We start from the raw sequence: 13,982 nt of genomic DNA on the forward strand, positions 1-13,982 counted from the left end.
TTGCGTTCATATTTGGAGTGTCATTGTAACTACTGTATTGCTGATGATGAACATTAGTTGCATTTGTTGTTTCTCGGGGTGTGTGTTTTGCATCAGTATTTTATCCTTATTAACCTTTCGGGCTCATCACTGCATATAAATGATGTATCTATGTAACTTAATTTTTGTATGTTTTCATATTGACGTTTTGTACACATCTAAAGCCGTAGCTTGCAGGATTGATTTAACTTTTTCATTGTGCTTATATATACTACCAGTATACTACCAGTACTCTTTTGCGTGTAACAGGAGCACTGTGAGATGCCAGAAGACAAATCCATTATGGTCATTGAAAAGCTTCTGTAATGTTTCCACAAACACACTCTCCACTTAGCACTCATGCAGGTAGTAAGGCTTGTATAAGGTTTTGGGGTTCTGTGTCCAAAACATAAATTTAACCCAATGTTTCTGTTCCAAAATAATGTTTTACAACTCTTTTAATTGATTTGAAATATGAATTGCAATGTGTTAACTGTTCAATGTTATATCTGGCTAGAATATCAGTTTCACACTTTGTTATTCTGCTATTCTAAACGGCCTTGTGTTTGGATCGCTCTCCCCTTTATGAGTGTCTCATATCAAAATGATGGTATGTCAATGCAAAACTGTGGCCATTGTTATACCGAAATTGAGACGGTGTGAGCAGCACTGTGTATGTGCCTTGAGCTTCAGAAAGTGAGAATTCAAGATGGTGATTCCTCACCTCTTACATGAGGAGGAAGGCATAGAATCCACTCAGTCCATTACCATATGGAGTAGACAGTGTTTGAATGGCCGCGCAACCAGGAATAAGAAACCGAACAAAAACCACATCCTCTGATCCGCTTGTAGACATGTGCATGATTGTGGCGCTCCTCTTGTTTCAGATAGCCGTCACCAAAGCCTCTCTGTGATAAAAAGCAAATACACTTTGAATGACACTCAACGATCTTTGGATAGTCACTCTGGCTGAACAGCAGATGCAATACTTTACATTGTGCGGTCATTGCACCACCAAGTGTTCTTAGATAATCTCCATGCTTTACATTAGCTTGCATGCTCACCTGCGTTGCTTCACTTTGTCTGCCTCGAAACTGTCTGCTCAGAGCAGCTTTTCCATCGTACAAGTTGTGGCAGAGCGGGAGTAACCAGAGCACAGTTAACAACACTGGCCTTTAAAAGCCGAAGAGCGTGCTTTATGTCCAGTCTTTTCTGGATGTTTATTCTGTGTGGGATCTGCTCTGTGAAGGAGATAATTGTGGTTTCTCTGTACAGTCAGTCATGAGTGTAATACTCCACATTTAAAGACTGACATCGATATGGTTGTATGTATTTTGATAGCTTTTTTTCTTACCTGTACGCTTTACTGATCATTATCCAGTATCGAATCTGGGAAAGAAGGCTTATGACGACAAGGCATGAACTTGGCAGATTAGTGCTTGAAATAGTTCCCCAATAATAAGCATGTGAAATGTAATCTGTGTGTTGATTCCTCCAAAGGTATTCACCAGCAATGCGCCTGCATAAACTCTCCCATACTTGTTAGAGAAAAGAATGGATGCAAAAGGAGAGAAATATTGAAACTGTTTAATTTTCCACACAATTGACACCTTGGATTTTTTTTTTTTTTTTTTTTTTTTTGAGGACTCATGTATAATTTCACAGATTCAACAGTCATTTGTAAAAGGTTATGACTTTGATATCAGTAAACAAATCTTTTACAGATGTTAATTCAGGGTCTGTATTGGTCTAAATGTACTACTGTGTTACTCTTTGATTTGATCAGATTTGTTTTGCTCAAGCTCTTATTTTTCTGGTCATCTGTATCAATTTCAGAGTTAATTCACACTGCAAGTTATGGAATCATCTATTTAGATTGCTTATCGAATAGACTTGATTATGAAATCTGAACTGTTACTGTTTTAATACCTGTAGATTTTTTTTGTGGCTTTGTTTATTTTTGTTTTGGTTTAATTTAGCTTTTTTAATTTGTGCTACACTAGTTTGCCATGTAGCAATTGCACTGTGCAATATTTACAGTATGAGGACTGGGAAAACTAACTCTATGGATGTGATGTCTCTTTACAGTTTGCGATAGTGTTTCCTCTAGTTCTCAGTGATTTAGGTGTGACCAAGCCTTCTCTACTTTGTCACATTAAGCGGGTTTTCCAGGTGACTCTTTTGGTGAGTGTCAAAAAAAGACGTTATGGTGTATTATTGTTAAGATTCACTTTGAATTAAAAAAAATCTATTGATGCAGCTCTTTTTGACTTTTTTCCCCCCATTATTGTATTTATTAAGGTGATTCTCTGGTGCTGATTAGTAACTCTGTCACATCTTACTGCAGTGGTTTTCAAACTCATTTGAACAAGAACAAAGGCAGGCAATTGTTTATTTTATGGTGTTTATTGTATTTTAAATTGTTAAACATTTGAGGATTAATTGGCCAATCCATGTGTCTGTAACATAATAATGAACACATCTTAGATTTGAAATGACAGTACTGGCAGCTATTACAGATATAAAATAAGACAAGCAGAATATGAAACCTGGGAATATTGGTTAATTTAGCATGGTTCAATTAAATATTGTTAAGGATTCAGTGATCATCTAAATTATGTCAATCAAATAATGGATTTAATGAGCTAGTGTTTTTACTCGACAAAATAATGAATGGAAATGTAATAGTTTCAAAGCTCATTATACCTTATAAAACTCCATCTTCCGTTGGAGATTTTGCAATATAATCCAAAATAGCCGTTAAATCGACTTTATCGCAATATCTCAATTTACTCATGTACGAGCACTTTACAGTTGACTGGATTACATGCTAACAGTATAAATATATATTTGTAATGTTTTTTTGTATTTTATATGGCAATAGCCTACACTATACAACATCTGTTGTTTGTGTTGTACTCTAGATCAATGGGCTTTGCATGATTTTCTATTTGCTTATATAATTTGTAGTATAGTATATTATAGTATCTGGGTTACTGCTGCCATCTTGTGGCGGTACGGCAGTACTACAGCCTACAGTTTATTTGACTACATCATTTTCAGTTAGCTTTTTTTGTAGCCCTTAGGTAAGACATTGTAATCATGCTACATAATATTTGTGGAACAAAGGAAAATTGTAAATTCTCTGTTGTGAACATTAATCCACCTTACAAGCTGACATGTTGGGGTCCCGGTCCCCCCAGCAGAGGTCGTCCTGCAGGCTGCTCGCTTTGACTTTCCCCCGACAATTAACAGCAGAGAGGCTAATTTGCTCATTTTGACCAGGGGGGTGTTAGCCTTTATCAATGACCAAGCAGCGTCCATATCCTTTAAATGTGGGGCTAAACGTCACCGGAGCACAGCCACAGTCATATTATCCGTGTGGAGCAGGTCTGTATGAGTCAGTTCACCGACAACAGCTAAATGTCAAACCTTTGGCAAAGTGTGCGCGCCTCCCTGCGCCACTCGGTGATGATGGGTGGACCGAGCGCAGCGGAGCGATAGGGCGCGTTTCTTAATTTCCCTTCATCGCCGAGTGCCCCCTCCAGCCCTGGACACCACCACGAGACCGCGGGACCGATGTGTTTCCCGTCCACGCACGAGGATTGATCCAATGTATTATTTACGACCGAAACTTCAGCAACTTATCCACTGGATATGGCTCCCGGTTTGAGCAGTGGGCGGACAGGTCATCCCGAAGTATTGGAAGCCCGGGGAGCCGATCCCGGTGGGAGCTCGCCGCGGAGGAGGAATGCTGGAGGAGAGAGGAGGTGTTCGAGGACCGAGCGGCGAGCCGGAGCAGCGGGGATGCTTGCGAACTGTCTACTATCTGTGGGGATGCTTTCACTTCTTGTCCGGTGCGCTTTGGCCGCAGAGGGTAAGCACAGCACCGAGCTGCTCCGACAAAACACAGGCTGACGTGATGCATTCACCTCTGTCACATCTATATTCCAAGAAACATCTATTGTGACGAGTTAAGGTATATGTTTGGGAGGGAAATGGGTATTTTGTTGCACACAGGCAGCGTTTTGTAATCTGCACATGTATTGCTGCCGGGTGCACCATCCACATAGAGGCTGCAATATGCAAGGCTGGATAGCTTGCTCTATCATTTTTAACAAAGACAAATGTAACTAGAGGTCCATACACCATTGCTCTTATGATTATATGACATAGAGAAGGCTGTTATTGCATTGACATTTGCGCAGTCAGGGAGTACATCCATCCAAACAAACAGCTATTATTCAGGATTAATCCCCCCTACTGACTGCACTGACATAATATGTTGTGTGAGACATTGTGCTGAATCTGGTCCATGCAGGGTTTGCTTGTATGCAATACACCTCCATGTAGCCTAATAATCTTTCCACCTGACGCCAGACAACTCTTTTGTCTCATCAGATTGCACTGCACATACCTCTGCTTCTCCTCTGCAGCTGGACCCATTGTGAGCTTTCTAAACCCCAACTTTGTCTCTCCTCCCAACTTCACTGCCCCCTTGTTCTGTAATAGGCATTTCATGTTGGTTGCATTTCCATGTGAGAGGTTATTAGCCTTTGTGTTCCTATATTGTGTGTAATGAGCTAAAGGGAGTTTTATTCTGGGAATGCAATGCAGTCACAGGGCAGTCAGTGTTTCAGAGCATCTGGGTCAGCACTAATGACACACATACTGTAGCCCACTGGAGGTCTGTGTGTCTCTGGCAGCATGAGAGGCAGCTGGAGTAAGGTTGGCCGACATAGCTTCCCTTCAAACATGAATGCTTAAAGAAAAGCTTGACTGCAAAAGACAGCATGTGCACTGATTTGGCTGCATTACCTTTTTCCCCCAGATGTATCTTTGTACATTCCCTCAATGTAGATGGCTTTGGTATTAGAAACGGAACAAAACGAGGCTCTAGGCAAGACATAAGTGTGTGCATGTCCAACAGTAGCTCCATCACCTCCCTCCAGTCTGCACACTGATCTAGTGGCTGTAGTCTCACCTCTGCTGATGCACTGCTACAGTAGCAGTCTCCTCCTCCCTCCTCCCATATCCACCTCCTCCTGCTCACAGTCAGCACATCCATTCTTAAACACACAAGCCCAGCAGCCGCAGCACCTGAGCTATACATTACATTATGTTGATTAAAGAGACATTACAGTGGCCTACTTTTATTATTCACTTGCTTCAGATTCTAGGAAAACAAAACTGTGCACTTAGACAGGGTTTGTTTTAAATAAGAGGTCTACTGACAATGACAGTTGGGCTGTGCAAAAATCTAGTATTACAATATTTAGATTGTCACGATATATAATAATAATATATTGCAATGTATTGTGCCAGGCAGCATATTATTTAAACCTACTTTAAGGAGGTGAGTGTTTACAATAGGCTGTCTCTTAGTAATGTTAGAAACATGGAGGATGTACTCCTTACTCCAAAGGATTATCCTGGATTACTCCCGTCACAATGTGTATTTTTTTGTGTATCTAGTATGGCACCAGTTCTTAACTGAGCACACACGGACCTCTGCCTCATCTTTGAAATAAAATCTATATAGCTCAGTAATTATAAGAATGCTATTTTTAAGCTTTGGCTTATTCAAACTCTCCCCCTTTCATGGTTCCTATATGGATCTATAATGGGAAACATTATTCAGTTAGATGCACCCATTCCGATGCACTACAGCAGATTCTGCACACAAACTGCCCTTATTAAGTGGATCAGATATCGGCCATGATGTGACCGATACGCAAAGGTTGTTTCTTTTTCCACGCCATTGTGAAATGATGTGTCTCCTCCATACATTGATTCAGTGACAGCGGGCCACTAATTAATTTTGTTAGTGCCACAGCTACAACGGGCCTCATATTACCTTACATACAAAAAGATTCCATTGGATCCTATGCAATGAGCCATACTAACTTTTGAAAAGAAACCGCAGTTGTATTGGATTGATACTCAGCAATGACAATGAATATAGTGATGACCAGAAGGCCTTCTCTCCGATATTAAACATACAACACAAAATGCCTTTGGGTGGGAACAATTGCCTTTCAGGTTGTTTTTGATATCCATCATATTGGACTTCAGGGTGGCTTCGGGCTTAAAAAAATCCAACAATATGATTACCAGTTTAGACAATAAATCATAAGTGATCAATTACACATTTGGAAGTTGAAGTTTATACTCCTCCTCCTTTATATCTCTTCACAATCTCATTACTATAACACCTGGCTTGAATTCCAATGTCATGGTTTACTGAATAAATCCCCAGTTGTCAACTAAATACCCTGAATCACAGCTTCCTCCTCATAATGGGTGAACCCAATACAATATGTGATTACTATAGAAACGACATTTTCTGTTCAACATGAACCTTTCCCCCTCCATAGCCCTTCAACATAGTGCAGAATGTAGTGTGGGGATCCTATATGAAGCCTTTTCATTCAGTGAGATTGATCTTTAAAACACTTGGAGGATTTCTTATCTAATTTGTGGCTTTCTTATTAACACAGCTGGAGAAATGATGCTCAGCAGCAGCTGGGGGACGCCCAGAAGAGAGAGCTAAGCAAAGCCATCTTTGGTCTTTCCACAATCAAACAACTGTCTTCTGACATCAGCTGTGTTTACTCTTACTACCACAAACCTGCCCATTGCTTATGAGTACTGATATCTCGGTTTTGACAGGGGTTAACCTCATAGACCTTTCGCAGTATGAGAAGCTATCCCTGAACTGATGCCAGTCATCACTTTCTGCTTAGGAATTCATTGAAAAGAGACTTCACAGTAAAACTGAAAGCCATTTCCTCTTTGCAATTCAGTCTGGGGCTTTTAGCCCTTAAATAGCTGTTAACGTGCGTCAATCGAACGGTGAGCTCCACATCACAGCCATTGCTGTTTGCCTTCTTGTTTTGTGTGGTTCAGTATCTTGCTGTTTTTTCCCCTGTGTCTAGATTTGCCTTTTAAGGGCTGTCACTATGGTTAATGTTAAAAGGACTTCCAGGAATTGTTTTTTAAAAACTGCAACATTGACTCACCCTTGGTCTGATGACCTGCCTGTCTGAGCTCTGGCTTTGCAGGACCACACAGGGGACACGATATCTGTTTATTTCCCTCGTTTCACCTCATTGCAGTGATTCAGCGTGCAGCAGTTAATTATGTTGCGGGTAAAGCTTGTCAGGAGGGCTTAAGATGTATGTGCATGTGTGTGCACACGATGGATAGATAGATGGTGTCTCCTCAGGTGGAGCTACAGCTGAGTCTTCGTTTGATTTGCACTCAGTCACGAAGCAAACGTTTGTCTTTGTGAACAAATATATCAAATAGAAAAGTCAATTTACAAAACCAGTGATAAAAAAGCAATGTTTATATTCTACTCACAGTCTTCCATCTGTTTTTTTTTAGCATGCTGTGGTGATGTTTTTAACAGAGAAACTGTGAGAGGTCTATTCAACATCAAGCAAGAACTTGAGTACCTGAAATTAAAATGCTAAAAGGGCAGAGTGTTTTATATAATTAAAATACATATTATTATTATTGGCAATCAGGAAAAGAGTAAAATAACATTCATTGTTATCCATCCGCTGTATTTCAATCACAGATGTCTTTGTTTCTGTCAGATCTTATAGAAAGGCAAACGGTATGCAGCCCCTCACTGCAGAAAACAACAGCACTTCTACACACATAGATGTGACGATAGGACAGGCAAACAGGCTTCTAATGAGTATCTCGGACCATCTGCCTCGTATTATCCCTTGTATAGTTCAGTGCGATCAGGGAATATAATGTCTGTTTAGTGTGTGTGTGTTTCCCTCCAGTATTTCTGTGTACCTTTGCGCCTCTCTGTACTTCCGTCAGCCTCTCTGTGTTTTGCCTCTTTGGTGCAGGTTGATGGTAGACAAAACCTTGGCTCTGCTCCTGCTTGAGAACGGACAGCAGGATGCCTGATTTATTGGGACGCCACACTGCTCCTCACAAGGCCACCATTCATCACACCCCATCACACGGCACCAAGTCAACATTAAAGGCCGGATTCTCTGGGATATTTAGAAATGTCAGATTCTAAAGAGCATCTCCCTGTTACTGAAGACTGACCCTAATCATTTAGAAATAATTAACAAAACAACTTGTTTTGTATGATGAATGAAGGACTCTTTCAAATTAGGCCAACCCAAGAAAAAAAGACAAAAAAAGGCAGTAATTGTCCCAATTTGTAAGATTGCTATGTCTAAATCCACTTGTGCGACCTTTAATACTAAAACGTTTAGCTATATCGTGCAAACCTGAAAACCAACCTTAGCATAAATTGTGATCTTAATATTTTACACAATTTACTCAGTGGCTTCCCTCTAGAGAAACATGTGTGGTATACTTAATCAATCTCAAGTGGTGCAAACATTTTGCGTTGTTATACACTAAGCGTTGGGTCAGGCTCAAAAAGCACTATGTTGGGCCTTTAAAACAATCCTTGGTCTTTTACATCGTTTTTCAAGTGTAATTTACATGATGCTGCTCTATAATATATAGACCACACACCTTGGCTCTGGTAGCCTTTGTTTGAAGGACTAAAGATATTTTCTGTAGTTTCATGGGAGAAGTGAATTTAATGTAAATTACAAGTAAATGAGGCTGAATCAGACCAGGATTTGGATCTTTGTTGTGAGGAAATGAGTGAAACAAAAGGATGGATGGATAGGAGAAGATGTTCCTCTTCACAGATGGGGTCATCAGTCACATTTTAATAGTATCACTGAAATTGTATTATATTTACTTTCCGTCTACTATTGTTGTAAAGTTAAACCTAGATGCTTAGGGTAGCTGTAGAATTGGCCATTTTACACAGACGCCTCTTCGGACTGTGGCATTTGAGCTAATCCCTTTGAACTACTGAAGGAGGAAATGTGAGACACATACAAAGGCATTTATTACACTGAGCCTTTAAAATGTTACATTCTTAGAAGCTAGCAAACCGTGCACCCTGGCACACAAACAATTAGACACATAGGCCTACAAGCAGAAACAGTATTGTAGCAACTCAGTCAATATTGGTGATTTATTCCCTTTGTCTGTGCATAAAATCAATTTGCTATATATATACTCTGTATTTGGTTGCACTACCTTTTTAAAAGGCAAGTGTCTTGGTGTGTAGCCTGCTAGCTATCCACAAGCTAACTTTGTCTGCAGTTTGTGTTTAGATGTACAGTGGGTTCATACTGTATGAGCTTGTTTGCAAAAAACAAGTGCTTCTAGCTGCTGGAAACAGGGTTAAAAAAGGTTGACTTTATCGAGGAATTTCTTCCAGGAAATAGTTAGCTGCTCACCATTAGCCCGTATGGGGTCATTTCTGTCTGTCTTGGATCATATGTCCACAAGACAGTATAATCACATCTTCACTTTAGTTAAACCCAATTTATGTAATACCATTTCAGATCTACATCACGTCAAAATGCTTGCTCTTCTTCTGTTTTGAGTTGATCTAGTCTTGTGTTGAGCATGTGTGTTTCTTGATTGAATCATTGTACATTGAAATTTGTGAGAGCTATTTTGACCGGCTTTCGAATTCAAGGACGATAGAACTCGACAATAATTACAGTTTGGATGGAAAAAATACATCCAGCCACTGTGGTCATTTCAAATGATTTCATGAAGTTTCACATCAGTAATTTCAGTAGAAACATAAACTGAACATTTGACCTGGGGAAAAGACGTTGCAGTGTAGAAAGATTGCTCGGAAGTGAATCGTTAAAATTGTCAGAATGCAATCGAAACATGCAGACTTTTTAAGGAAGGACTTTTTAGGATAGAAACATTTCCTGGAGTAAAAACTGTTTGCATTGTACTTTACAAATTTGTTGAAAATATTTGTTGAAGCAGCCGATGATTATACGACTAGTCTCTATTAAAACTGTCCGATATCGATTTCATCCACATTAGGTTTTTCTAGATTATAAACTTGGATTACCGGTACATGTATGGCAGTATTTTCAACATACAGTATATGGGATTACATTGACAGGCACAAAATGTCATGTTCTTTGCATTTGTCTAAAGTTAATTTGTTCTTTTAAAACTGAAAACAAATCAAAAAATAGATGAGTAAAAGGCTGTGTAGAGCTTCAGAGTTAGTTAATAATCTTTCTCTGCGAACAACCTCTTTTTAAATTATATGCAGTCAACATTTATGTAGAAAATGTTCAATGAATGGTCTATTGTTATCTGTGACCCCGTTTTTCAATGTGAGAATTCTCATGAACGCAACTATCAAAGCACTTTTTTATATTGTCATGTAAATGTAAGTACTTCTTTTGTGTGCTCTAATTGGATTGTATAGGAATTTGGACTAGGCCGGGATAATTTATCCTCTAGTGACTGACAATACAATCGCGCCATGATAAAAGGTTGAGTTTTGAGTCACGTGTGAGGAGTAATTTTACCATCTATTTCATCATTACAGTATACATGTGATATTACAATTTCCTGCCATATACCCATATTTCAAATGCAGAGAAATATTCAATATTTTAAAATGTCAAATCAGTGCGTCAGTCTTGGACGTTGCTCACAACTTACTCAGCACATGGAGTGTCCCCGGCCCAAGGCACAGAGAGGTTGTTTTTAGTATGTTATGTCTCTGAAACATCTCCGTTCCCCTCAGTCTTTATAGAAAGTCTTTTGATTTTAAATCCCTGTGACATCACAGATTCAGGGGCTCGCTCTGTGATTTCTAGCTTTAGTGAAGCAGTTTTAGAGTGGATGACAGCGTCATTGAAGCATCAAGAGTACTCGAGCTGAACTCGGAGAGCAATACAGGAAATGATCAACAGTTTTTAAACCCTATCTTATTCATCAGTAATCAAGCTGTCTTAGGACTTCGATGATTTTATATTGACAGAATGTAGTACAGGCAGTTTTGAGTGCTTTAACTAGTATTACATTTGGAGGTAATTTAAATGATTGCACACATTTAAGAAAAATATCTTGTACCAGTATAGATGCAGTCTGCATGGCATATTTTGCCAGAGCTTAATAGAGTACTATTAGTTGAGATCGAATCATGTGCACTGTGCGTAACAGATGTCTAAATAAACCATTCTACATGATGTTTGCTCAATCTAAAATAGTTTGTTTATGAGTATATGAGTATATGAACAGCTGCATTCAAAATGTGTCCGGATATTTTGAAGACTTTTAGGACAATTCAATCTACCCTTCCTGACACAACAAGCTACCCACCCCCCCCAGGTCCACATCATTATGGTCATCCTCATCTGAGTCAGTCAGCTGTGCAGCAGGCTCTTCCTCACTGTGTTGGTTGGCGCAGGTGTGTAGTTTGCAGAGGGTCAATCAGTTCATTTGTCACCTGAAATGATTCTTAGTCAAATTCAATCAATGCAATCCTGTCAGCTCCTTCAACCTGTGCATGATTCACCCTAAAGCAAAGTATGGCCGCCAGATCAGCACACAGAATAAGATTCACTCTATTGAATGCCTTTTTCTGACAATCCAGGATCGTGCCAAGCCTCTGTGAAGACCTCAGTGCTTAACATCGCTCTGCAAACCAACACGGGCATTAAGGCCGTCCAGCCTTATATATCCCCCTTTATAACCTCTGCACAGTGACCAGCAAGATGCTCAGCAGAGAAGATCCATTAATCACACACACACACACACACACACACACACACACACACACACACACACACACACACACACACACACACACACTCACACTCACACTCACACTCACACTCACACTCACACTCATACAAAATGCACTCACTTTTCTGCACATTGATAAATCCATACTGTGAAGCATTTGTTTGATTTATTCCTTTACTTTAGTGCACTGAAGTAACCCCTTAAGTCTTAAATTCAGATGCGCTGCTCCCCCCCAGGCCAATTCATTACTGGGATAATCCGAGTGTGTGGGTGGCTCTGCTGCTGCTACAGAGCTAACCTTTTGCATACACACAAACAAAACCTTTACATATGTCTATGCAAGGTTCAGAGTTTGGAGACCCTATTAGTTTATCGTCAGTAGTGCGTATGCATGTGTGAATGCTATTTGTGTCAAAAGATTATACTCTCTGCACTTTGTAACCTGCTACAGAGAGGAAACATTCCTTTTTTCATATTGCTTTTTAAAATGTATTATGTAGCTCCTAAATTGGATGTTCAATTGGTCTAAAGTTAAGCAAGTATTTTGCATCAATATATTTCAAACTGCAAATATAGTAAGGCATAGGATCTCAAACTGACATAACCACGATGAATGTCTCTGTTTTACATTCGACATGTAAACCAAATTAAAAGTTTTATTGCACAATATCAGTGAAATGTAATTTAGACTGTGACTGAGGGTGTTTCTAACTCAATGTCACGTAATGTGAAGGTCAATTGGTTGTCCATAGTATTAGACCATGGTGCCTCATACATACATCTCAGTAATAACATCGTCACCTAGGAGACAGCCCTCTCCTTGACAGTGGACGCCGTTAGGAGTCATGGATGGCCCCCATTAAGATGTGCGTACTGAATGTCATCATAGCTTGAATAGCGAGTTGCACAAGATTAAATTAGAAGTATGAGAGAAAATATCCAATCCTAAAAGTAGTGTTGTAAGTAGAGTGTTCAGCCAATGGTTGAAATTAGGTAGATTCAAATGGAAGATAACTTTTAATCTTTCATTTACTGGCAAAAAAAATATTTTTTATACCAGGATTTTAAAATATTTTGCCATATATTATACAGGTTTAAAAATATTTGTAAAACCTGATATCTAAAAGCTTAAAATCCCAGCTCTATGTCTTGATTTTCTCAGATTTATTTTGTTTAGGATTAACAAGAGATTATAAGTGGACATGATATAAATTGCAAAAAGGAAAACTAAATGCATTGGAATTTCCTCAAGGAAAGACTTGAAACCATTTACGATTGACATTTAATAATATGACACCATTGATATCTCAGATTAGATATTGGTCATATTTTGATATGTTCTGATGTGTCCTAATTCTCGTTTTGAAAGAAACCTTCTCAAAGGAAGCTATACTTTGCTGGATAAGCTGTTCCTGAAAAGGTGGCTGCCTCGGGGCGTCCATCCTCTTAATATTATCTGCAGCACTACAGTGTGCTACTGTGAGTGGATGTATAATCTTCATCCAAAATGTAAATGAGCACTTGTAAGCGTTGTATGAAATAACAGACTTTTTGCAAAAGAAAATCTGTATTAGAAGACATTCCTAGAACAGACGGCCTCGTCTGAACTCTGACACTGCCGGCCCACATCTTGAACGGTGTCCAGGAGAATCAGTTAAGTACCTTGAAGTAGACGGTTTTATTATTTAGAAAAATAAATCCTCTGTTCTCTGCATTAAGCACTTTCAGTTATAGTCTCTGAGAGCTCCATTTTCTAACAAAGTGAAAATAAATCATTGAATAGTATATTGAATCCATTATAGTTTTGAACTTTGAAACTCAGTCCAAGTGTTGATGTGGAAGCACAGAGGAGGTTTCTTAGCTGGAGGCAAAATATCTCTTAGAAGAGTTACCTTTCCTTTCCATTACCTTCTGATACAAAAAAAGTGATGCCTCCCCTTTTCTAACCCTGCACTTCAAAAGGAATGGCGCTTTGGGTGTATTTTATTTTTTGGGCATTCTTCTGATGAGTACCAGCCTGAATTTGTTTCTTTTAAAAGCCGTTGAGGCTACGCAGGCTAATGCAGCTCTGGTTCATTGCCTGTTTTGACCAACGCTGACCATTATAGGTATAGCTGGCGATAGTAGTTCAAATTTGACAGATTTGATCTGTCATGGTCCCAGTTGTGTTTGTAGTTTGTTTCGTGCTTTATTTTGGTAGTCACTGTCATCTTGTGTCATCTCTAGTTCTGCTTCCTGCCTTCACCTTTTCCTACAACACCTGTGTTTCATTATTTGATTAGTCTCTGTGTATTTGATCCGTGTGTTTTCCCTGTTAAAGT

At 39.3% G+C, this 13,982-nt stretch overlaps 1 protein-coding gene across 1 annotated transcript in view; it reads left to right on the plus strand.

Annotated features, from left to right (window-relative positions):
- Positions 1-2,466: 2,466 nt before the first annotated feature.
- The window catches only part of kiaa1549lb (KIAA1549-like b), a 66,625-nt gene continuing 55,109 nt past the window's right edge, over positions 2,467-13,982 (plus strand). The window contains exon 1 of the mRNA XM_010796492.1: positions 2,467-3,895. Coding sequence (XP_010794794.1) covers positions 3,676-3,895 — 220 coding nt within the window. The 5' untranslated portion in view covers positions 2,467-3,675. The remainder of the gene's footprint in view (positions 3,896-13,982) is intronic.

Source organism: Notothenia coriiceps, unplaced genomic scaffold, assembly GCF_000735185.1.
Source record: "Notothenia coriiceps isolate Sejong01 unplaced genomic scaffold, NC01 NC01_scaffold00037250, whole genome shotgun sequence".
NCBI lineage: Eukaryota > Metazoa > Chordata > Actinopteri > Perciformes > Nototheniidae > Notothenia > Notothenia coriiceps.